The sequence below is a fragment of the Protopterus annectens genome, chromosome 8.part1 (genome assembly GCF_019279795.1).
Source record: "Protopterus annectens isolate FY-2018-M chromosome 8.part1, PAN1.0, whole genome shotgun sequence".
NCBI lineage: Eukaryota > Metazoa > Chordata > Ceratodontiformes > Protopteridae > Protopterus > Protopterus annectens.
In genome coordinates this window covers 523,776,497-523,798,858 of record NC_056742.1, presented here as the reverse complement: position 1 = coordinate 523,798,858, position 22,362 = coordinate 523,776,497, and the positions used below count along the sequence as shown (strand labels likewise).

The 22,362-nt window shown below is 46.6% G+C and overlaps 1 protein-coding gene across 2 annotated transcripts in view; it reads right to left on the bottom strand.

Moving 5' to 3' along the window:
- LOC122810428 (zinc finger protein 638-like) overlaps nucleotides 1–22,362 on the bottom strand; it is a 996,881-nt gene that overhangs the window by 48,486 nt on the left and 926,033 nt on the right. For both annotated transcript variants that reach the window (XM_044082041.1, XM_044082042.1), the window contains one exon: nucleotides 18,753–18,918. In XM_044082041.1, coding sequence (XP_043937976.1) covers nucleotides 18,782–18,918 — 137 coding nt within the window. In that variant the 3' untranslated portion in view covers nucleotides 18,753–18,781. The remainder of the gene's footprint in view (nucleotides 1–18,752; nucleotides 18,919–22,362) is intronic.

Genomic DNA, 22,362 nt, shown 5'->3' with positions numbered 1-22,362 from the left:
GAAGTACAGATAGGTCCCAGCAAAGGAAAGGGTGATGGTGGGTGGGTAACCTGAACTGCAACAGTGAATACACTTGAACATCTACATTTATGGTAGGTACACAACTGTACTATGTTCATAGTGTTTCACTGTTGCAGTCATTACAACTGGGTTGAATCCCAAAGCTAAGGTTGGGAGGCTGGGGCTAAATAGGATTAGGAGAGGCTATGAGGCCCTGTAGAACTGCAGTGGCACAGCCTGCCCTGGATTTAGAGTAGAGACGAAAGTGGTAGTGCTTTGTAAAAGTGTGCACTGAACGCCAAGTTACAGCCTCTAAGATGTCTTTGGTTGGTACTCAGAGGAAGGCTGCTGAAGTGGCTGCTGCTCTGGTTGAATGTGGCCTAATGCCCTTAGGCACTTATTTGCCATGTTGTGAATAGCAGAAACAAATGCAGTGGCCTATCCACTTTGAAATAGTCTACTTTGAGATGGCCTTTCCTTATGATCCTGCAGCATATGCCACTAGAAGTTGCTCAGTCTTTCTGAAAGCTTTGGTTCTGTCTAAGTAGAAGTGTAGCTGTCTGTGTATGTCCAAAGAATGCAGGAGTCTCTCACCCTTATTCTGTGGGTTTGGATAAAAGGTAGGCAAATGAATGGTTTGGTTAACGGCCACACTGGACACTACCCTTAGGCATAAATGTCAGATTTGTCCTCAGAGAAACCCTGTCAGGATGGAAAATGATAAAAGGTTCCACAGCCATAAGTGCCTGCAACTCAGAGTAGTCTTGCAGAGGTTACTGCTAGGAGCAGAGCTGTTTTCCAGGATAAGAACTTTATATCACCTGTAGAAGCTAGCTCAAAAGGAGGCAGTGTGAGTTTTTCCAAGACATAATTGAGGTCCCATGCAGGTATTGGTGCTCTCCTTGGAGGTCTTATGTTTTTGGCCCCTCTGAGGTACTGCCTTAGTAATAGATGAGAAAAAAATAGGTGGTTCTGTACTGTAATGAGCTGAAATGGCAGAGGCATGAATCTTAATTGATGAAAAGGATAGCCCTTTGTCCAGCATCTCAGTTAATTATCGCAAAATCTGAGGAATATTTGGTACAATCGTGTCAATTCCTTGTGCCTGGTTCCAAGCACAGTCTCTTCCATTTTTCTGCATAAGATTTTCTGGCACTAGGCCTCCTGGCCTCCAAAATAACATCCATCACCGCTTTAGAGAGAGCTGTGTTCTGAATGGCTACATTATCCGCCATGCTGGCAGATTTAAGGTCCTGAGTTGGCTGTGCAGGATCTGATTGTTTTGTTAGGTCAGTAAGTGAGGAATTTGGGGTAATATCCAGGCTGGACATTGAGACAAGTTCTTTAGGACTGGGTACCAGTGCTGGTGGGGCCAGTCTTGGGCAATCAGTATCATCTTTGGCTTCTCGACCTTTATGAGTGCCTTGAGGAGGAGAGGCAGTGGAGGAAAGGCATATACTGTTAAGTTTTTCCAGCTGAAGGATAGGGCATCCACTTTCCATGCTTGCTTGTGATAAGTTTTTGTGCAGAATCTCTGTAGTTGGCAGTTGTGAGGGGATGCAAATAGATCTATGTTCGGCCATCCTCATTTCCTTGTTATCATGCTGAAGACTTGTGGATCCAGTTTCCACTCGTGGGGATCCATGAGGTTTCTGCTTAGTTCATCTGCCTGAGTATTTATCTGTCCTAGCAGGAATTGTGCTTGCAGATGTACTTGGTAAGTCAATGCTGTGTCCCACAAAGTCATGGCTAGTCTGCAGAGGGGATAGGAATGTATGCCTCCCTGCTTATGTACTACATGACTGTAGTATTGTCCGTCTTTATCAGCAGATGTCCTGGATGAAGTAGATCCTTGAAGGCTGTCAGGGCATTCTGAACAGCTAGCATCTCTTTTTGATTGATATGCAGATGCATTTCGCTTGCGGACCATGTGCCCTGAACACATCTTCCTGCTATGTGGGCCCCCCAGGCATAATCTGAAGCATCTGCTGTTAATGTCTGCCTGGCTGTGGGTAAAGTGGATGGCTGTCCCTTGCTGTGGTGACAGGCCTTTGCCCACCATCAAAACTCCTGTTGCAGGCAGGGAATGAGGGTAATTATTGTTTCCAGGCTGTGGCAAAGTTGAGTCCAAACACTTTTTAGATACCACTGTAGTTTCCTCATATGCAGTCTTGCATACGGAATAAGCAGAATGCAGGATGCCATGAAGCCCAAAGCCTGCACTATTTTTCTTGCAGATAACGGGGCCTTGGTTGCCAACATTTTGAAATAAGTAGTCAGTTGCCTTTGTTTGTCTGGCGTGAGATAAGCCATCTGGGCAGTTGTATTTAAGCTTGCACCCAGGAATATTATCTCTTGAGAGGGTACTAGTTTTGATTTATTTTCGTTTACTGTGTACCCTTGGCAAATTAGTAATCTTTTTACAAACGCCAGATGCTGTAGTAGAATGTCCTTGTTCTCTGCTTGAATAAGACAGTCCAAGTAAGGATACATTTGTATTCCTCTGTCTGCAAAATGCAATTACTGGTGCCAGGCATTTTGTGAAGACCCTGGGCGCAGTAGATAAGCCAAAGTGCAGTGCAGAGAATTGGTAGTGCATTGAGCCAGCTATGAATCTGAGGTATCTTCTGCATGACTGACTGATTGGGACATGCAGGTATGCCTCTTTTAGGTCCAAAGTCACAAGCCAAGCCTTCTTGCCCAGCATGGGCAGAAAAGTACAGTTTTGTACCTACCATAAATGTAGATGTCCGAACTGGATAGCATCTGCAGTCATAACAAATGGGTTGTCCTGTCGTCAGGCAGCCCTTCGGTCGGCCAGATTCCAAAGTCTGGGTCCGGCTTCGGCTGATGTCGCACTTCACCCGACGTCATCTCTGCTGGTCTTCGGGTATAAAGGCATCAGCCGACGCCATTTTCCTCAGTGTTTCTTGCCCCAGATGCCAGTTGCCCTCTTGGAAGGCTAAATTTTGGATAAATGCCAATGTTTCCAAAAAGTAGAAGGCAAACACAAAAAATAAGCATGTATGTACATATATACAAACAAATACACCATAAGAGACTCCCCCCCACCAGCTAGCTATTAGGAGGGTAAATACCCTAGGAGTACCACAGAGGGGAAGGAGGGTAATCCTGACTGCAGCTGCTATCCAGTTCGGACATCTACATTTATGGTAGGTACAAAACTGTACTATGTCCTTCATGGATGCATCTGCAGTCATAACTAAATGGGTAGAATACCATAGCCAAACTAGGGGTGGAGGAAGAAAAATTATGGTGTAGTTAGGATCCCTTGCAGTACAGCAGTGGCAAACCCTGCTCGGGATCTAGAGTATAGAGGTAAATTATAATGCTTGGCAAATGTATGCACGGAGGTCCAAGTAGCCGCCTCAATAATGTCCTTGGTTGCCACTCCTCGTAAGAAAGCTGTGGTAGTGGCTGTAGCCCTTGTAGAATGAGGTCTTATGTTCTGTGGAATTGGTTTTCCATGGTAGGAGTAACAGAATCTTATGCAATTTCCTATCCATTTGGAGATTGTTTGGAAATTGCTTTTCCTTCCCTTCCTGTTGCATAGGCTACTAAAAGCTGGTCAGTTTTTCTGTTACTTTTGGTTCTGTCCAGGTAGTAGCGTAACTGTCTATGTACATCCAAGGTATGCAGCATTCTTTCCCCCCTGTTTTGTGGATTGGGAAAGAAGGTAGGTAGGTGGATTGCCTGGTTTAAAGACACTCTGGATACCACCTTAGGCATAAATGTAGGATTAGTTCTCATGGACACCCTATCTTGATGGAAGATTAGGAAGGGTTGCACTGCCATTAAGGCCTGTAGTTCAAACCCTCCTTGCTGAGGTAATTGCCAGTAGGAAAGCAGTTTTCCATGACAGGTGTTGCAGATCTGCTGTTGCTGCTGGTTCAAACGGAGGAGTGTCAACTTTTCTAGCACAAAGTTCAAGTCCCATGCTGGTAATGGTGGTTTCCTAGGAGGTTTTACATTCTTGATCCCTCTGAGGAACTGCCTGAGTAGAGGATGCGAAAAGACAGGTGGAGCGAAGCTGTATTCTGCTGAAATAGCTGATGCATGTATCTTGATGGAGGAATAGGACAGGCCTGTATGTAGAAGCTCTGCCAAGTACTCCAGAATGTTAGCAATATCTATGTTCGACACATCTTTTCCTCTTTCAGTACTCCAAATGACAAACCTTTTCCATTTTCCTGCATAGTTCCTTCTTGTTGAAGGTCTGCGGGCTTCAAGGATAATGTCTTCAACCCTTTGGGAAAGGTCTGGGTTAGTTGCTGCTATGTGATGTTCCAGGCAGTCAGTTGCAAGGTTTTTAGGTTTGGATGCATGATGTTGTAGTTGTTCTGAGTTAACATCAAAGGCATCAGGGGTATTGACCACATTCTCTCCCGAGACATGCTCCTCAGCAATGGGTACCAGCAGTGTTGTCTTGGCCAATTCGGAGCTATCAGGATTATCCTTGGACGTTCCTCTTTGATTTTCAGTAGTACCTTGTGCATCAAGGGAAGAGGTGGAAATGCATATGCTGTCAGGCCTTTCCAGCTGAAGGATAGAGAGTCCACCTTCCATGCAAGTGGGTGGAATGTCCTTGTGCAGAATTTTTTGAGCTGGTGATTGAGTGGGGAAGCGAATAGATCTATTTGTGGCATTCCCCATTTCTTTGTGATGGCCTTGAAGATGTCCGGGTGTAGCATCCCTTCGTGAGCATCCGAGGTGGTTCTGCTTAACATGTCTGCTAGGGTGTTCTCTTTTCCCGGCACAAATATTGCCTGCAACTGGATGTTGTAGCTGAGAGCCAGATTCCAATGGTCCAAAGTCATTCTGCATAGGGGGTATGAATGAGTGCCTCCCTGTTTGTTGATGTACCACATGACTGTGGTGTTGTCTGTCCTTATCATCAAATGGCCTTCTTTGAGGAATGGTCTGAATTTTTGGATTGCCAGTTTTACTGCCAGCATTTCTTTTAGGTTTATGTGCAGGTGCAGCTGGTCTTGAGTCCACAATCCTTGTATGCATTTGTCCAGCATGTGCGCCCCCCATCCTAGGTCTGAGGCGTCCGTTGTGATGGTTTGGCTTGCTCGAAAGTTGTGGAAGGGTAAGCCTGGGTTTGACTGGCACGCTTGAGCCCACCATAGGAACTCCTGTTTTAGGTATGGGATTAGTGGGATTTCTGTTTCTAAGCTGTGCCTGTGCTGAGACCATAAATTCTTTAGGTACCACTGTAGCTTTCTCATATGCAGTCTGGCATGTGGGACCAAGATTATGCATGATGCCATGAAGCCCAAGGCCTGCAGAACTTTTCTTGCTGTTAGTTTGTTCTGCTTTGTTAATGCCAAGAAGTAAAGAGGGAGCTCTTTTTGTTTTTCTGCAGTTAGGAATGCCATTTGTTTTACTGTGTCCAATTCCGCGCCCAAGAATGTTCTTGTTTGGGATGGTATCAGCCTTGACTTTGTAAATTGACTGTGTATCCCAGGGCTTGTAGCAAGTAAATGACCCTTTGTAAATCTGTTGTCAGCTTGCTTTTGTTGTCTGCTTGTAACAGGCAGTCGTCCAGGTATGGATAAATTTGGATTCCCTGTAGTCTGCAGTGAGCGATTACTGATGCCAGGCATTTTGTGAATACTCTGGGCAGTAGATAAGCCAAAGGGCAATACTGAGAATTGATAATGCTCTGATCCTGCAAGAAATCTGAGGTATCTTCTGCAATTTGGTCGAATGGGGACGTGCAGGTATGCCTCCTTGAGATCTAGAGTTACCAGCCAACACTCCTTGCCCAGCATGGGAAGAAGTTGCTGTAGGGTCAGCATTTTGAATTTTGGGACAATGATGTATGTGTTTAAGACGGACAGGTCGAGAATAGGTCTCCAACTTTTCTCTTTTCTTGGTACTAGGAAGAGTCTGGAGTAGAATCCTTTGCCCTGTTCTGTTATTGGTACTCGTTCCACAGCTCTCATCTTTGTTAATTCTGCTATCTGCTGTAGAGCTTCTATTTTTTGATTTGGAGGTAGGTTTGGCATTCCTCTTTTTACTGGTAAGGTGTGGAAGTGGAACCGGTAGCCTTGGTCTATGGTTTGCAAAATCCACTTGTCTTTTGTGATATAGTGCCAATTTTTCGAAAATAAGGCTAACTTTCTGCCTAATGGTGCTGCTATTTGCTCCCTGGTAGGCGGTGTCAGAGCCAAGTCACTGTGATTGTCCTGTTGCAGTGGCAGTGGTTGTGTCTGTGCCTCGGTTATTGCCTTGCCACTGTCGTCCTCTGTAGGCACCTCCTCTGGATTGATTTCTGCCTCTAGAGCGTCTATTCCTGCCCCTTTGGGATCTTGTGGAGTCAGGAAAGGACCAATTTTTGGCAGGCCAGTTCCTGCTAAACCTTGGGGGCTGAACCTGTAAGAAATCTTTAACTGTTTGTACAGATTTTGCCTTTTCTTCCATTTTTCATTACTTGCTGGGCAGGTGTACCAAATAGACTGGCCTTATCCATAGGAGCATCTAATAGCTTTGCTTTAACATGATCCGGTAAGACCTGTTCTTTCAACCATGCATGCCTTCTTATCACTGTGCCAGTCATGGCTGATCTAAATGAAGCCTCCAGTGCATCATAGCCACATTTTAAGGAATGGTTACTAACCTGTTGGATGTTATTCACCATTTCTAATACATATTTCTTATCTAAGGATTCATCAGAGGACAGTTTTTAGTTAACTGATCAAGCATAAACTCTTGGTATTGGATCATATGAAACTGACAGTTTAAAGCTCTAGCTGAGAGAGTAGCAGAGGTGTAAACTTTTTCCCCATCTCTAAGGACCTGGATTCCCTTTCAGAAGGAATAGGGTTTTTGCTGTGGTCGAGGCTACTGCCTTAGGCCCCTGGGATATAGTTTCGGGTCTGCAAGTGGGGCCTTGTATAGGTGGTGATGAGTGTCTGGCACCCTGTAAAATCTATCTGGTTTGGCAGGGGCTGGAGGTAAAGAATCAGGAGCAGTGCAAACATCATTAAATGCATCATCCACAACAGGCAGTACAGGAGGTATAGCTAAGGGCCTATGTTGTGGTAAGTGCAGAAAAGTCCTAAGCCTTTTCTTGAATCTGAGAAATCTTGTCCCTGCCATTGGAATTGTTCTCTCATGGCATGTAAGGTTTCCCCAAAGGAAAATTCCTCTGGTGGAGAGGCAGCTGGAATGGATTCTTCAGCATCGGAATCTTCATAAGTAGAAAAGGAGCCTCTGGCTGGTCTGTAATGTCTGAGTCATCCGCAGAATCATCAGAGGACACTGGCTCGGGGGCTCTGCTCTAGGTCTCTTTTCTGGGGCTGAGAGGCCCTGTCTGGGTGAGATTGGGATCCCCTAATTAAGGATATTAAATCTTCTGCCAGAGTAAGCATTTGTGAACTTGAAGTGGGCCTGTGTGAGGGGGGCTTAACAGGCACTGATTTAGCAGATTTGGCTGCTTTAGCCCTGGCAAAGGCCTTAATAGACATGGCTGCAGGAGGCCTAGCAGCACCACGTGCTGGGGTAGAGACATCCAAAGGGATGGTGTCTGATAAATCACTAGGAACCACAGTTGTAGGCAAAATTTCTGAGGCCGATTCAACTAAGGTAGCAGGAGCCTCAGTAGTAGTCATGGATTCGGCTGAAGACTGACCAGTTTTCTCGGTTTCGGCCGAAACAGAGACACTCGCGGCTTGCCTAACTGTGGTTTCGGCCGAAACCGCGGACCGCGAGTGTCGGTCTTTTTCTTTGCGTTTTTTAACAATTTGGGTAGTCGGAGGATCCGACGGCATAATGTACGCAAAATCTGAGCCGAAAAACTGTTCAGCAAACTCCGACCGACGCCTAAGCGTTCGTCGGTTGAAGGAAGCACAGGCCGAACAGGCTGCTATGTCGTGGTCTGGGCCTAAGCAAGGCAGACAGTAAGAGTGGAAATCTTTATGAGGTATTTGTTTCCCACAAGTTAAACAGTTATTGACTTTTTCTGACATCGGCTGAGGCAAGAAAGAGTCCCCAACGGGGTACTTAGCTTTTTAGAAGTCTTCGAAGAAGTATTCGGTAGTAGTAATCTCTGGATCTGACTGACCGGCACTTGCGAACAGCTTCTGCTTCGGGCGCCACGCGGCAAGAAAGACGGGGGAAAATGGCGTCGGCTGATGCCTTTATACCCGAAGACCAGCAGAGATGACATCGGGTGAAGTGCGACATCAGCCGAAGCCGGACCCAGACTTTGGAATCTGGCCGACCGAAGGGCTGCCTGACGACAGGACAACCCATTTGTTATGACTGCAGATGCATCCATGAAGGACATCTGCGGCAGAGTCAACATTCTGAATTTTGGAATATCCAGAAATGTGTTTAGAATAGACAGGTCCAGTACTGGTCTCCAGGTTTTGTCCTTCCTGGGCACCAAGAAAAGTCTTGAGTAAAATCCTTGTTCCTGCTCTTGCTGTGGTACTCGCTGAATGGCCCTCATTGTCCATGAGGGATGAAACTTGCTTTTGTGTCTCTGCCCATTGATTGTGTGGCAGGTCTGGCATACCGTTTGCCCTTGGCAGGGTGTGGAAGTGGAGCCTTGTGACACTATATCCAAGACCCATTTGTCCTGGGTGATCATGTGCCAATTTTGTGAAAAAAGTGCTAGTTTTCCCCCTAAAGGAGCTGCCAGAAGATAAGTGCTTGGTGCTGGCAGGGGAAGTCACTGGGACTGTTTCCTGTATGGTTGTGATTTATCTTCTCCGCTTTTGGAGGTAGTAGCACCGCATTACTTAGACCTGTATGAACCTTGGGGCTGGGATCTGCCTCTGGGGCGTCTGTATCTGCCTCTTTGTGGCCTGTCTGACACTGGAAAGGACCAATTCTTTGTAGGCCAGTTCCTGCTAAATCTGGGTGGCTGTACCTGTAAGAAATCCTTGACTGTTTGCATAGATTTAGCTTTGTCCTCCATTTCTGCTTTAACACCAAACAAGGTATCATGCTGTAATGGAGCATCTAATAATTTTGCTTTAACATGATCAGGCAGATTCTGTTCCTTTAACCAAGCATGCCTCCTAATGACAGAACCCGTAACAGCGGTCCTGCAGGAGGCCTCCAGAGAATCAAAACCACATTGCAAAGTATGCTTTCCCACTTGTTCAGCTGCATGCAATAAATCCTGCATTTCTTTGTTTTCTGCACATTCAGAATTTGTCAACATTTTCTGTTTAAGCAGTAACATTAAATATTGCTGATAGTTAAGCATATGAAACTGACAATTTAAAGCCCTTACAGCCAAGGTAGCAGAAGTGTAAATCTTTTTCCCCATCTGTCCAGTGCCCTTGAATCCCTATCAGAAGGGATAGGGTTTTTTTGCAGTGGAAGCCTTGACCCCTTTGGGACCCTGAGAGATAGTTTCTGGTTCAGCAGCAGAGTTTTTATAAAGAAATTTATGTGAATCAGGAACCCTGTAGTATCTCTGTCTGGCTTAACAGGAGTTGGAGGTAGAGTGTCAGGAGTCGAGTAGGACTCCGAAAATACATCTACAATGTCTAAAACAGGAGGAATAGCAAGGGGCCTGTGCTGAGGTAGTAAAAGGAAGTCTCTGAGCCTTTTCTTAGATTCTGAATAATCTTGGCTCTCCCAGCGGAAGTGCTCCCTCATGGTATGCAGGGTCTCCCCAAAAGAATAGTCCTTAGGAGGAGAGGCTGAAGGGATAGATTCTTCAGCATCAGAATCCTCATAGGGAGGAAGACAGTATTCCTGTTCAGAAGAGGAATCCGAGGAAATGGAAACCTGATCTGACGATTCATATTGTGTTTCTTGCCTAGGCCTCTTATCAGGAGGGGGGTGGGAACCCCTGATCAAAGTAATTAGGTCTTCGGCCATTTTAAGCATCTGTTTCTTAGGCATGGAAGCCTGTCCATGGGATTGCTATACTTGTTTCTTTGTCTTTAGAGGTGCTTTAGTCTTTGCCTTTGAAGCTGAAGTCGTTTTCACATATAACTGCGTAGGCCTGAAAACACCCTCAGAAGTCTATTCCTGCTCAGTGGCTCCAGACCCATCTGAGGGAATAGTTTCCGAGGGTCCAATATCTCGAGTTTCCAGCAGCCTAGTCTGCTCCACGTGGGAGTCGGAAGCGGCCTGTGGCTCTGAGGTAATGGGCGTCAGGGGCTGCCAAAGTGCCTCACTGAGAACCAGCGACTGGCTTAGAAGCCTTGTTGTCAGTTTTGGACCTCGGATGCCTGTCTTTCTTTTTCCTTGCGTTTCTTGTGAACTGCGGTAGTCGGATGGCTGTCTGACGACTTCGTGTAATTAAATCTTCGGCCAAAGTAGTGAAATGCAAAATCGTTCCGACGCTTAATAGTGCGTTGGTTAAATCTAGCACAAAACCGACAATTAGCAACGTCGTGAACGGGGCCTAGGCAAGGAATGCAATAAGAATGGAAGTCCTTATGAGGTATTTGCTTTCCACAAGAAATACAATTATTAATTTTTTCTGACATCGGTCTGGAGCAAGAAAAAAAGTTTCCCCAGCGGGGTACTTAGCTTTAAATGAAGACTTTGGATCTGAAATTCGAACACGAAAATCTCGGCCGACTGGCACTTGCGAACTGCTGTTGCTTCGGGCACAGCGCGGCAAGAAAGACTGAACAAAATGGTGTCGGCTGCATCTTTTATACCCCTGGCGCACTGACGTCAGGGAGGAGGTGAGAGCAACCGATGCTAGACCAAGACTTTGGAATTCAGGCCGACTGTGGGTAGCCTGCCAGCAGGATAACCCAACTGTAATGACTGCAACAGTGAAACACGATGAACATCTTAGATATTCCCTGCATGACTCCCTTATGGGGATGTGCAGATAGGCTTCTTTTAAGTCTAGGGTGAATAACCAGACATCCTTGGCTAGCATAGGGAGAAGCTGTTGCAGGGTAAGCATCTTGAATGTTGGTACCAACAGGAAGGTATTGAGAATTGAAAGATCCAGGATTGGGTGCCAAGAGCCCTCTTTCCTGGGTACCAGGAATAGTCTGGAGTAGAAAACCTTGACCCCTCTGTTCTACTGGAACAGACTGAATAGCTCTGATACTGAGCAGGGAAAGTACTTGGTCTTGAGCCTCTGCCCACTGGTTTGGAGGAAGGTCTGGAAACCTGCTTTGGATTGGCAGTGAATGGAAATAAAATTTGTACCCCTGGGATACAATGTTGAGGATCCATCTGTCCTGGGTGATGGACATCCAGTTTTTTGCATAAAGGGCAAGTTTTCCTCCTAGGGGCACAAGCAATTGAGTAGGGCTGGGAAGTAGATTTGAGAAGTCATTGGATACTTTTTCCATAAGGAGGTGGCTTACCACTCCCTGCTTTAGAGGTGGGGGCACTCTATTGCTTCGATCTCTGCATACCCAGAGACTGTAGTCTGCGTGGTATGTTTCTCCCGGGTCTTGCTTGGGAAGGCCTGGAAGGGGCTGGAAAGGACCAGTGCTTTGAAGGGCAATGCCTACTGAATCTAGGTGGTTGCACTTGTAGGAATTCTTTAACAGTTTGCATAGATTTAGTTTTTCTTCCATCTTTTTAAGATCATCTGCTTTGGTGCCAAACAAACAGTCCTTAAAGGAGCATCTAATAATTTAGATTTGACATGATCTGGCAAGGTCTGTTCTTTCAGCCAAGCATGTCTTCTCAGTACAGAGCCAATGACTGTTGCCCTGCAAGATGCTTCTAGGGCATCAAAGCCACACTGCAAAGTATGCTTACTAAAGTACAGTTGTGTACCTACCACAAATGTAGCTGTTCGAGTGTATTCACTATTGCAGTCATTACAATTGGGGTATCCTGCTGGCAGGCTACCCGCAGTCGGCCTGAATTCCAAAGTCTAGGTCCGGCATCGGAATCAGGAACCCTGTAGTATCTGTCTGGCTTAACAGGAGCTGGAGGCAGTGAGTCAGGAGTCAGACTGGACTCTGAAAAAACATCATCTACAATGTCTACCACAGGTGGAATAGCAAGGGGCCTGTACTGAGGTAGTAAAAGGAAGTCTCTGAGCCTTTTCTTAGATTCTGAATAATCTTGGCTCTCCCAGTGGAAATGCTCCCTCATGGTATGCAGAGTTTCCCCAAAAGAGTAATCCTCAGGAGGAGAAGCTGAAGGGATAAATTCTTCAGCATCAGAATCCTCATAGAGAGGAAGAGAGTACTCCTGATCAGAAGAGGAATCAGATGAAATGGAAACCTGATCTGAAGATTCATATTCTGTCTCTTGCCTAGGCCTCTTATCAGGAGGGGGATGGGAACCCCTGATCACAGTAATTAGGTCTTCGGCCATTTTGAGCATCTGTTTTTTAGGCATGGAGGCTTGTCCATGTGGCTGTTGTGCTTGTTTCTTTGTCTTTAAAGGTGCTTGGTCGTTGGCTGTGAAGCTGAAGTCGTTTTTACATATAATTGTGTAGGCCTGAAAACACCCTCAGAAGCCGATGCCTGCTCAGCGGTTCCGGACCCATCTGAGGGAATAGTTTCCGAGGTACCAATACCTTGAGTATCCAGCAGCCTAGTCGGCTCCACGTGGGAGTCTGTAGTGGCCTGCGGCTCTAATGTAGCGGGCGTCAGGGGCTGCGAAAGTGCCTCACTGAGAACCGGCGACTGACTTAGAAGCCTCGTCTTCAGTTTTGGACCTCGGATGCTTGTCCTTTTTCTTTGCGTTTCTTGTGAATTGCGGTAGTCGGATGGCTATCCGACGACATTGTGTAATTAATTCTGCCAAAATAGTGAAATGCAAAATCGTACTGACGCTTAATAGTGCATTGGTTAAATCTAGCACAGAACCGACAATTAGCAACGTCGTGGTCAGGGCCTAGGCAAGGAATGCAATAGGAATGAAAGTCCTTATGAGGTATTTGCTTCCCACAAGAAATACAATTATTAACTTTTTCTGACATCGGTCTGGAGCAAGAAAAAAGTTTCCCTAATGGGGTACTTGGCTTTTAATGAAGACTTCGGATCTGAAATTCGAACATGAAAATCTCAGGAGTCGGCCAGCCAGCAATTGCGAACTGCTTCTGCTTTGGGCACCGCGACAAGAAAGACTGAAGAAAATGGCGTCGGCTGCATCTTTTATACCCCTGACGCACCTACGTCAGGGAAGAGGCGACAGCAACCGACGCCGGACCTAGACTTTGGAATTCAGGCCGACTGTGGGTAGCCTGCCAGCAGGATAACCCAATTGTAATGATTGCAACAGTGAATCACGATGAACATCTTGGTTTGCAGAGCGCATAAGCTCTTGCAAATATTTTCTGCACAATCTGGAATTATTACCATTTGTTGTTGAATTAGTTCCATAATATGTTGCCAGTACTTCAGCATGTGAAACTGGCAATTCAATGTCCTGATAGCAAGAGTTGCAGAGGTATTCACCTTCTTACCCCATCTATCTAAAGCTCTGGAATCCCTGTCCGACGGGGTAGGATTTTTGGCTGTAGTAGCCTTAATACCTTCAGGTCCCTGGGAGATGATCTCTGAATCAGCAGTAGGATTCTTGAAAAGAAACTTGTGGGAATCAGGTACTCTGTAGTACCCGTCAGGTTTCCTAGGGGCCGGAGGTAAAGTATCTGGAGTAAGACTGGATTCCATGAAAACATCATCCACGACATCCAGGGCAGAGGTATATAGCTAAAGGCCTATGCTGAGGCAACTCTAAACATTCTCTGAGTCACTTTTTGGACTGAGGATAGTCTTGGCATTCCCAATGGAAATGCTCTCTTAAAGTATTCAAGGTTTCACCAAAAGAAAAAATCCTCTGGAGGGGAGGCAGAGGGAATGGATACCTATGCATCTGAATCCTCATAGGCGGAGAAGGGGGCACGTCCTGATAATCAGAAAGGTTAGAGTCATCAGACTCCTGGTCTGTAGAATCTGAAGGAAACTGGATTCTTTCTCTCTTAGCAGGAGAATGCTGGCTTCCCCTAATTAGCATAATAAGGTCTTCAGCCATTCTAAGCATTTTTGTGACATGGGTGCCTGAGCATGTGCTTTGGTCGGTTTTCTAGGCGTAGTGCGTACTCGGCCTAAGAAATTCAGTAGTTTTAGCTAAAAATTACGTCTGTTTGATTCGAACATTGGTAGGTCAGAAAACTCCCTCAGAAGCCGGTGCCTAAACAGCGGCTCCAGACCCATCTAAGGTAGAGACATCTGCTGGTTCTATAGTCGAAGAAGCATCTCGCGGCAAACTGGACTCCAAATGGGTCTCAGCAGAGGCCTGCAAATCCACAGAAGTGGGCATCAGGGGCTGCAAAGGTGCCTCACTGAGTACAGGTGGACTGGCGATTAGCTTAATGGAAGCGTTGTCGGCAGTTTTGGACCTATGCGGTCTGTCTCTGTCTTTATCCTTACATATTTTTAGGAAGATCGGTAGTTGGATGGCTTACCGAAGCCATTTCAGAATACGGAGATCGTGGGCGAAAGAATTTAGCGACAAAAATAGCCTGACTGCGAATGGTTCGGGCGTTAAGGCACAAAACCGACAGCGAGGGACGTCGTGGTCTGGGCCTAAACTGGTGACACAGTAAGAATGAAAATCTGAGTTATTTGCTTTCTACAGGCAAGACAACTGTTAACTTTTTCTGACATCTGTTAGAACAAGAAAAAAGGATTCTTAGCTTTAGAAGACTTCAGGATTATCAACTCGAAAATGAAAAATTCAGGCACTTGCGAACTGCTTCTCCTTCGGGCTCCTCCTCGGCAAGAAAGACTGATGTAATGGTGTCCGCTGCCTGTTTTTATACCCCTGACGACCTGACGTCATGGAAGAAGCGTCAGCGTCCGACACAGAAATACTAAGTGTCTGGTATTCGGCCCGACTAAGGGCTACCTGCAGGCAAATAACCCAAGTGTGATGACTGCAACAGTGAAACACAAAGAACATCCAGTGCTGCCTTGGCCAGTAGGGAGTCGCTAAAGATTTTTGGTTTGTCCTCCTAAATTTTCAGGAGAACTTTCTCAATCAGAGGGAATGGGGGGGGGGGGGCATAAAGGAACTTCCCCTTCCAAGGGATGCTGAAAGCATCCACTCTCCATGCTAGAGGGGAGTGGGTTTTTGAGCAGAAGGTCTGCAATTGCCTGTTCTGGGGGGGGGGGGGGGGCAAACAGGTCTATTTGTGGAGCACCCTACCAGTGGACTATGTCTAAGACCACCTCCATGTTCAGCATCCATTCGTGCTGAGGCGATGAGGTCCTGCTCAACATATCTGCCTAGTGGTTTGTCCTGTGAGGGGATGCAGACTGCCTGCAGGACTAAGTCCCATATCAGCAGGGATAGACTGCACAGCCGACAGGCCTTTGTTCCTCCCTGCTTGTGGAGGTACCACATCACAATGGTGTTGTCTGTCACAATCTGGAGCACCCCTGGAACCAGAAGAAGGGAAGAATGCCTGTAGAGCTAAGAAAACTGCTGTCATTTCCCTGATGTTAAGGTGTTTGGCCTTAAGAGAGGGATGCCATTTTTCTTGAATCTTGTAAGAGGCCAGAGTTGCTCCCCAACCTGAATCGGAGGCATCTGTATGCATAATTTGGGTTGCGGTGGGGGTCTGTAATGGGAGCCCTGGTTCAACTGCACTTGCAGAAACCACCAGTTGATTTCTGTTTTCAGACAGGGAGGGGGGTGGCCTGCTCTAGGGGATGTAGGTGCTGGGACCAGGTGTTCTTCAGGAACCACTGTAGCTTGCACATGTGCATTCTTGCCAGCGGTAGTATGGGGATGGTTGCTGCCATTACACTCAGGAGACGAAGAAAATGCCTTGCCATCACCTTTCGGGATAGTTCAGCTTCCTGGAAGTGGGAAGTTAAAGACAGAACCTTGTCCTGAGGTAGAAAGGCCTTCATCGAGTCTGTTCTGATTCACCAGCTGAGGAAAATCTTGTCCTGGCTTGGGATCAGAGAGGATTTGGGGAGGGCGATGGTGAATCCTAGGTCCTGCAGAAGGGAAATGGTGAAATGTAGATGGTTTAGTAGAGCATCCCTGGACTCTGCCAGAATCAGGATGTCATCCAGATAAGGGTATATCTTGTACCCCCCCGAGTTCTGCACAAGACAATAGCTGGGGCTAGGCATTTTGTAAAGACCCTGGGAGCCGTGGATAAACCAAAGGGCAAGGCAGTAAATTGGAAATGAGAGGAAGGGCGAGAGAAATGCAGGAATAGTCTGTGTGGACTCCTGATGGGTATGTGCAGGTAGACTTCCTTTAGGTCTAGGGTGACCATGAAGGCATTGGCTGAAATGAGAGGCAGCAGGGGGGGGGGGGGGCAGTTTGAAAGAGGGTACCTGAAGACCTAGGTATAGAAAGGACAGATCTAAGATGGGTCTCTAGGGGCCATCTTTTTTGGGGACCAGGAAGAGATGGGAGTAAAACCCTTTTCCTTCTTGTCCTGGAGGAACAGGTTCTATTGTGCCAAGCTTTAGAAGATCTGCCAGAACTTGTGGCATGAGATGGGCCTGTTTTTTGGGGAGGGAAGGGATACCTTTTCTGGGTGGCTTCTCTCTCCAGGATAGGAAGTACCCTTTTTGGATTGTGTTTGTTTAAGACCCACTGATCTGAAGTGATGGATTGCCAAAGGGGGAGATAGTGGGAAAGGTGGGCTGAAAGGGAGAGGTGGGCAAGGCAGTCACGCATTACTGGGGTCTCCTCTGTCCTGAAAGGGCTGTCTGGGTTGCTGTGGTGGAGCAGAGGATCTGGAGGTAGTAGGTCTTCTAGCCCCTCTCCTGGACATGGAAGAGAAGGGCTGTGGAGTACGTCTTACAAAGGTGGCTGCAGCAGGGTAGTTCCTATAATACTTGGGTATGGACGACACCAGGTGCTTAATGTCCTATGGTCCAGAGGGGCGTCCAGGATTTTGGCCTTGAAGTCCTCGGGGAGGTTCTGGAGTATTAGCCATCAGTACCTCCTGAGGGCTGAAGCAGATGCTGCAGACCTGGCGGATGCTTTCTGCAGCATCACAGCTGCACCGGATGGAGTGCCTGGCTATACGGTGGGCCAAGGAAAGTTTGGATGAGATGTCCGTCTTGCAGGGACTGTCAGGCAAGGAAGCCAGCATAGAGGAGGCTTGACAGACCAAGTCTAATGCATACTTGGTCATGTGGGTCCGATAATTTATGGCACTGAAAGCCAAAGTAGAAGTGTACACCTTCTTCCCCATCCTATCCATGTACTTACTTGTCAATGTGCAGCAGGGAGGCAGATGGCAGCAGTCTAGACTGCTTATCTGCCGCAGTGGCAATAACAGCTGGGTCTGCCAAGGGTGACTTAACTAAGAATTTGTGGTCCTCTGGTACTTTATAGTAACGATCAGGACGCTTAGAGGTTGGGAGTCAGGGGTTTTAGAAGCCGTGTTGAAGGCATCCAAGTAAGCAGGCAGAACAGGGGGAACTGCAGAAGGGGAGGGTGATTCCACTTGTTGCAGCTCAAAGTATCTTTTTTGGGTGTCTGTCATTTGGGAAGTATCCCATTTAAAGTAATCCATCTTGGTGATGGTCTCACCAAAAGTAAGGTCCTCGGGGCAGGGTCCCCCTCCATGGATTCCTCATCCGGAGAGTAATATTCCTGGGGGGAGACAATCTGGGAAACATAAGAAATGGACTCCTCTGATGATGAGGAAGAAGAGTCATGTTCTTCTTCCCTGACCTAACGGGTCATGGATGGGAGGGAAGAAGCAGAGACAGGCCTAGGGCTCAGAAGAGGCAGGGTGGAGCTGGCTGAGGCTGAAGGCCTAAGGGCCATGAAGGCCTGCATGACAGAAGTGAAGGCCTGCCAATCTGGTGCAACTTCTGAAGAAGTGGAGGCATGTTACGTTTTCTGCTTCTTTTTGGCCAGAGAGGATGTAAAGAGAGGCCTGGCGTCGGGTTTGGAAATTAGCATATCCCAAGATCTGGATCCCTGCCGGCAGTACCACCAAAACCGGTTCCTTCTCGACCTCGACGGGCAATGTCTGAGTGAGCTCAAAGGACGTGTTGGCAGTCGGCTGCAAAATGACTGAAGGACGTAGCTGCAGTCGATGGATCCTCAGAGCGCTCCTCAACCTCTAGATTGGCAGCTAGCGGTGCGACGGGAAGCGGAACGAGAGGTGAAGGAGGCCTAGGGAACCTTGGCCTTTTGTGTGAAGGTTCAGATGCGGCCTCCAATCCAGGATTCATCCTAAGGGCTAACCGTTTGAGGTGCTGGTTCTCAAGATAGAGATTTAACGCTAACTGGCTGCGCAAGGTCTTAGGCGCAAACGACTGACAAATAGCACAGGAGTGAGTTAGTGTTCCCGGCCTAGACAAAAAAAACACACCTGTCATGGGCATCCTTAAGGGGTTATCTGGCGCCTGCATTGGTACTTTCCTGACAATCAAAGGCTACAAGCAACCAAGCGTTAGCTAGAACTATTGTCAAAAATAAGAAAATTTTAAACCCTATGGGCTACTTATCTTTAAGATGTGACATCTTTGAAGAGGCAATCGTACAATGTGAATGTCGTCTGAGGCTGAAAAGTTCTGGGAATTGTGCGTGCAGACGTCACATTTAAGGCCCCTAGTTTATGGCCTTGTGTATGATGTCCCATGCACACTACAGCAGTCAAGCTGAAGCTTTTGTATAGAAGCCGGCGTACGAGTTGCCTGACAGCAGGAAATCCCACACTTAGAATACTGCAACATAGGAATAGAAGGACATCTAACATTCCCTCATTAGTCAATAATCATGTCAAAAAGCTGAAATCAAAGACACAAAAACTAGTATAGACTTACAAGTTCTGCTACTTTGACATGCTTCTGTATCACTTTTTTTCTTTATCAGTTAATTGTGGAACTGATTCAGCAGCTGCTTGTAGAGAGCCTTGGGATTCAGCCTCATTGGTCTGCTGTGCACCCTCCTCTTCTATAGCTGCTTTTTTACTTCTTGTTTGGACTTCACCTTTACAGCATAAAACAATGAAATGCAAATCATTTTTATCAGAGTGTTGGGATAATTCTTACAAAATTATAGAAGACTGAAAAAAAATAAGCATTACACACTGACAATACTTAAAGTTTCAACTGTGTATGTAACTCCTTACAACAGTAACAGCGCAATTGGAAGATCACCACTGCAGTAAGATTTCTTACTCTAGGGATTTAATCATGGTGAAACATTCAAAGTTCAGATTGACACTCCACAAGTGTAGCTCCACATTAACAGACACTTAACTAACATCCAGCATACAGGAGGAGGATGCTCATACCATACCTTCTGTTCTTTTTGGTGTAAAAGCACTGACAAGTGCAGCCCCTGTAAAGCTGCTGAGAACTCCCTTGAATCATGTATGGGCAATACTGACTTGTCTTCAAATGGATAACCATGCAGTTAATGCAGAGATTACCTAAAATGCCCTGTGAATCTAAGAACTGCTGATTCATAAAGTTTGGGTACTCATTCAACCTGTTACTACTGGGAGGTTAATTACACAATAGAACTGCTGTATAAAATAAACGGATCAGCCATTTTACATAGCCTACATTTTATCTGACATAAAACAGAAGAGTACAGTACAACTGTGCAAGAGCTTTCCGTAACAGTAGATTTACTACTTGTCACTGTTGGGAGTATTCCAAAAAATGAAAATTAGAACAAACAGACTCTGTGAAAAACTAAAAACGGAGGAAAAGCCATGAGAGCCTGAACCTCAGATACTCTCTTAGCTGAAGTGAGGTCCCAGGAAGAAATCAGTTCTTGGGAGGCCTGATATAAAGGATACTTTTAAGAAAATGCCCGACTTCAAATCTAGGGGCCAGAGGAGAAGTCGAGGGCAGACTAGCAGAAATTCCTGACAGGTGAGTTTTAAGTGAAGAATATGCTAACCCAGCATGGGGCAGATCACACAAATAAGAAAGTACAGTTGTGTACACTTACCACAAACGTAGATGTTTGAGTGTATTCACTTTTGCAGTCATAACACTTGGGGTTATCTGCTGCAGGTAGCCCTCAGTCGGCCCAAATACCAGAGTCTTGGGATTTCTGTGTCGGATGCTGTCGCCTCATCCATGACGTCAGGTCATCAGGGGTATAAAACATGCAGTCGACGCCATTACATCAGCTTGCCACAGATGTCAGGAGCCCCCAAAACAGGAAGCAATCAAATGGTGTAGAACACCTCCAGTAAAAAGTAAATACCATTCCCATAAGATATGGCCAAAAAAGAGGATAGGTAGAAAGTATAGAAAGACGGGGGGGCTGGAGGGAGGGTAACCAGGACTGCAACAGTGAATACACTCTAACATCTACATTTATGGTAAGTGTACACAACTGTACTATGTTCTTTATGTTTCACTGCTGCAGTCATCACACTTGGGTTGATTCCCAAAGCTGAGGAAGGGTGGAGTCAGTCAAGGAGTAGTAGGGCTGGCTAGCATGCCTTCTAAGACTGCTGTGGCAAATCCAACTCTGGATTTAGAAAAGATAGGCAATTGGTAATGCCTGGTGAAGGTGTGTACAGAACTCCAGATTGCAGTTTCCAGGATTGCCCCTGGTAGGGACTCCCCTGACAAAGGCTGTAGAGGATGAGGTATAGCCCTAGTGGAATGAGGCCTGACCCCCAGTGGGGTAGGTTTTCCATGGTGTTTGTAGCAGAAATGGATGCAGTGTGCTATCCACTTAGAAATGGTTTGTTTTGAAATGGCCTTGCCCTCTACCCCTGTAGCAAAGCTGACTAGCAGCTGGTCAGATTTTCTGAAAGGTTTAGTCCTATCAAGGTAGAACCTGAGTCTGTGCACATCCAAGGAGTGCAGGATCCTTTCCCATTTATTCTGAGGATTAAGAGAAAAGGTTGGCAAATGGATGGATTGGTTTAAAGCCACATTGGATACCACAATGGGCATAAAAGATAGGTTAGTCCTGAGGGGAAACCCTGTCCACATGGAAGAAAATGAAGGGTTCCACAGCCATAAGGGCCTGTAACTCAGACACTCTTCTTGCTGAAGTGATGGCTAGCAGTAAGGCTGTTTTCCAAGAGAGGAATTTTAACTCTGCTGTAGCAGCAGGCTCAAAAGGGGGAAGCGTGAGCTTCTCTAGTACACAGTTAAGGTCCCAGGGCAGGAGTGGGAGCTCACCTAGGGGGTCAAACTGTTAGCTCCTCTCAGGAACTGTTTGATCAGAGGGTGAGAGAAGAGGGGTGTCTCAGTATTGTAATGAGCTGAGATGGCACAGGCATGACTCAATTGATGAGAAGGATAGGCCTTTGTGGAGCAGCTCTGCAAGGTAATCTAGGATTTGAGGCAAGGAGCGCACGGCTGTCTCCTCTTGAGACTGGCTCCAAGAACAGTATCTATTCCACTTTTCTGCAAATGATTTCCTAGTACTGGGCTTCTGGCCTCAAGGATTAACATCCAGCACCTATTTGCTGAGGGTTGCTGGTGATGTATTCAGGGAATAAGCCAGGCTTGCCAGGTTCAGGGTTTGCAGCTGAGGATGCAAAATCTGTCTCTCCTGCTGGGACAGCAGAGAGGGAGTCTGCTGTAGGTGCCAGAGTGGCACTGCTGTCAGACTGCACAGAAGCGGGTACTAGTGCTGGCGTGGCCAGTCTAGTACAATAAGGATTGTCCTTGGCCTGTCCTGTTTGATCTTGAGGAGTACTTTTGGAAGGAGGAGCAGAGGGGTAAAGACATAGACTGAGGTTTTCCCATGTGAAGGATAGGTCATCCACTTTCCAAGCTTGGCTGTGGGGAATTCTGGTGCAACATTTGTTTAGTTGATGGTTTTGGGGGGGGGGGGACAAAGAGGTCCACCTCTGGTGTCCCCCCACCTGTGTATTAGAAGTTTGAATGAGTTTGGTTCCAGTTTCCACTCTTGTGGGTCCATTACATTTCTGCTCAAGTCGTCTGCCAGTGAATTTTGTTTGCTTGGCAGGAACTGAGCTTGCAGGTGCACTTGGTTGCTTAAGGCTGTGTTCCACAGAGCCATGGCTAACCTGCAGAGTGGATAGGAGTGAGTTCTCCCCTGCTTGTTTATGTACCACATAACTGTGGTGGTGTCTGTCTTCATCAGGAGTTGTCCTGGCAGGATAAGGTATTTGAAGGCTGTCAGAACATTCTGTACAGCTAACATTTCTTTTTGATTGATATGAAGGTGAATTTGTCCTGGGTTCCATTTGTCTTGAATGCATTTGCCTGCCATGTGAGCCCTCCATGCACAGTCTGATGCATCTGTTCTCAGAGTCTGGACGGCAGGGGGTTGTGAGAAAGGGAGTCCCTTGTTCCGTTTGCAAGCCTCTGCCCACTAAAGGAATGCTGTCCTTCGGCAAGGAATAATAGGAATCACTGCTTCCAGGTCCTGGGAATGCTGACACCAGAGACTTAAGTACCATTGAAGTTTCCTCATATGAAG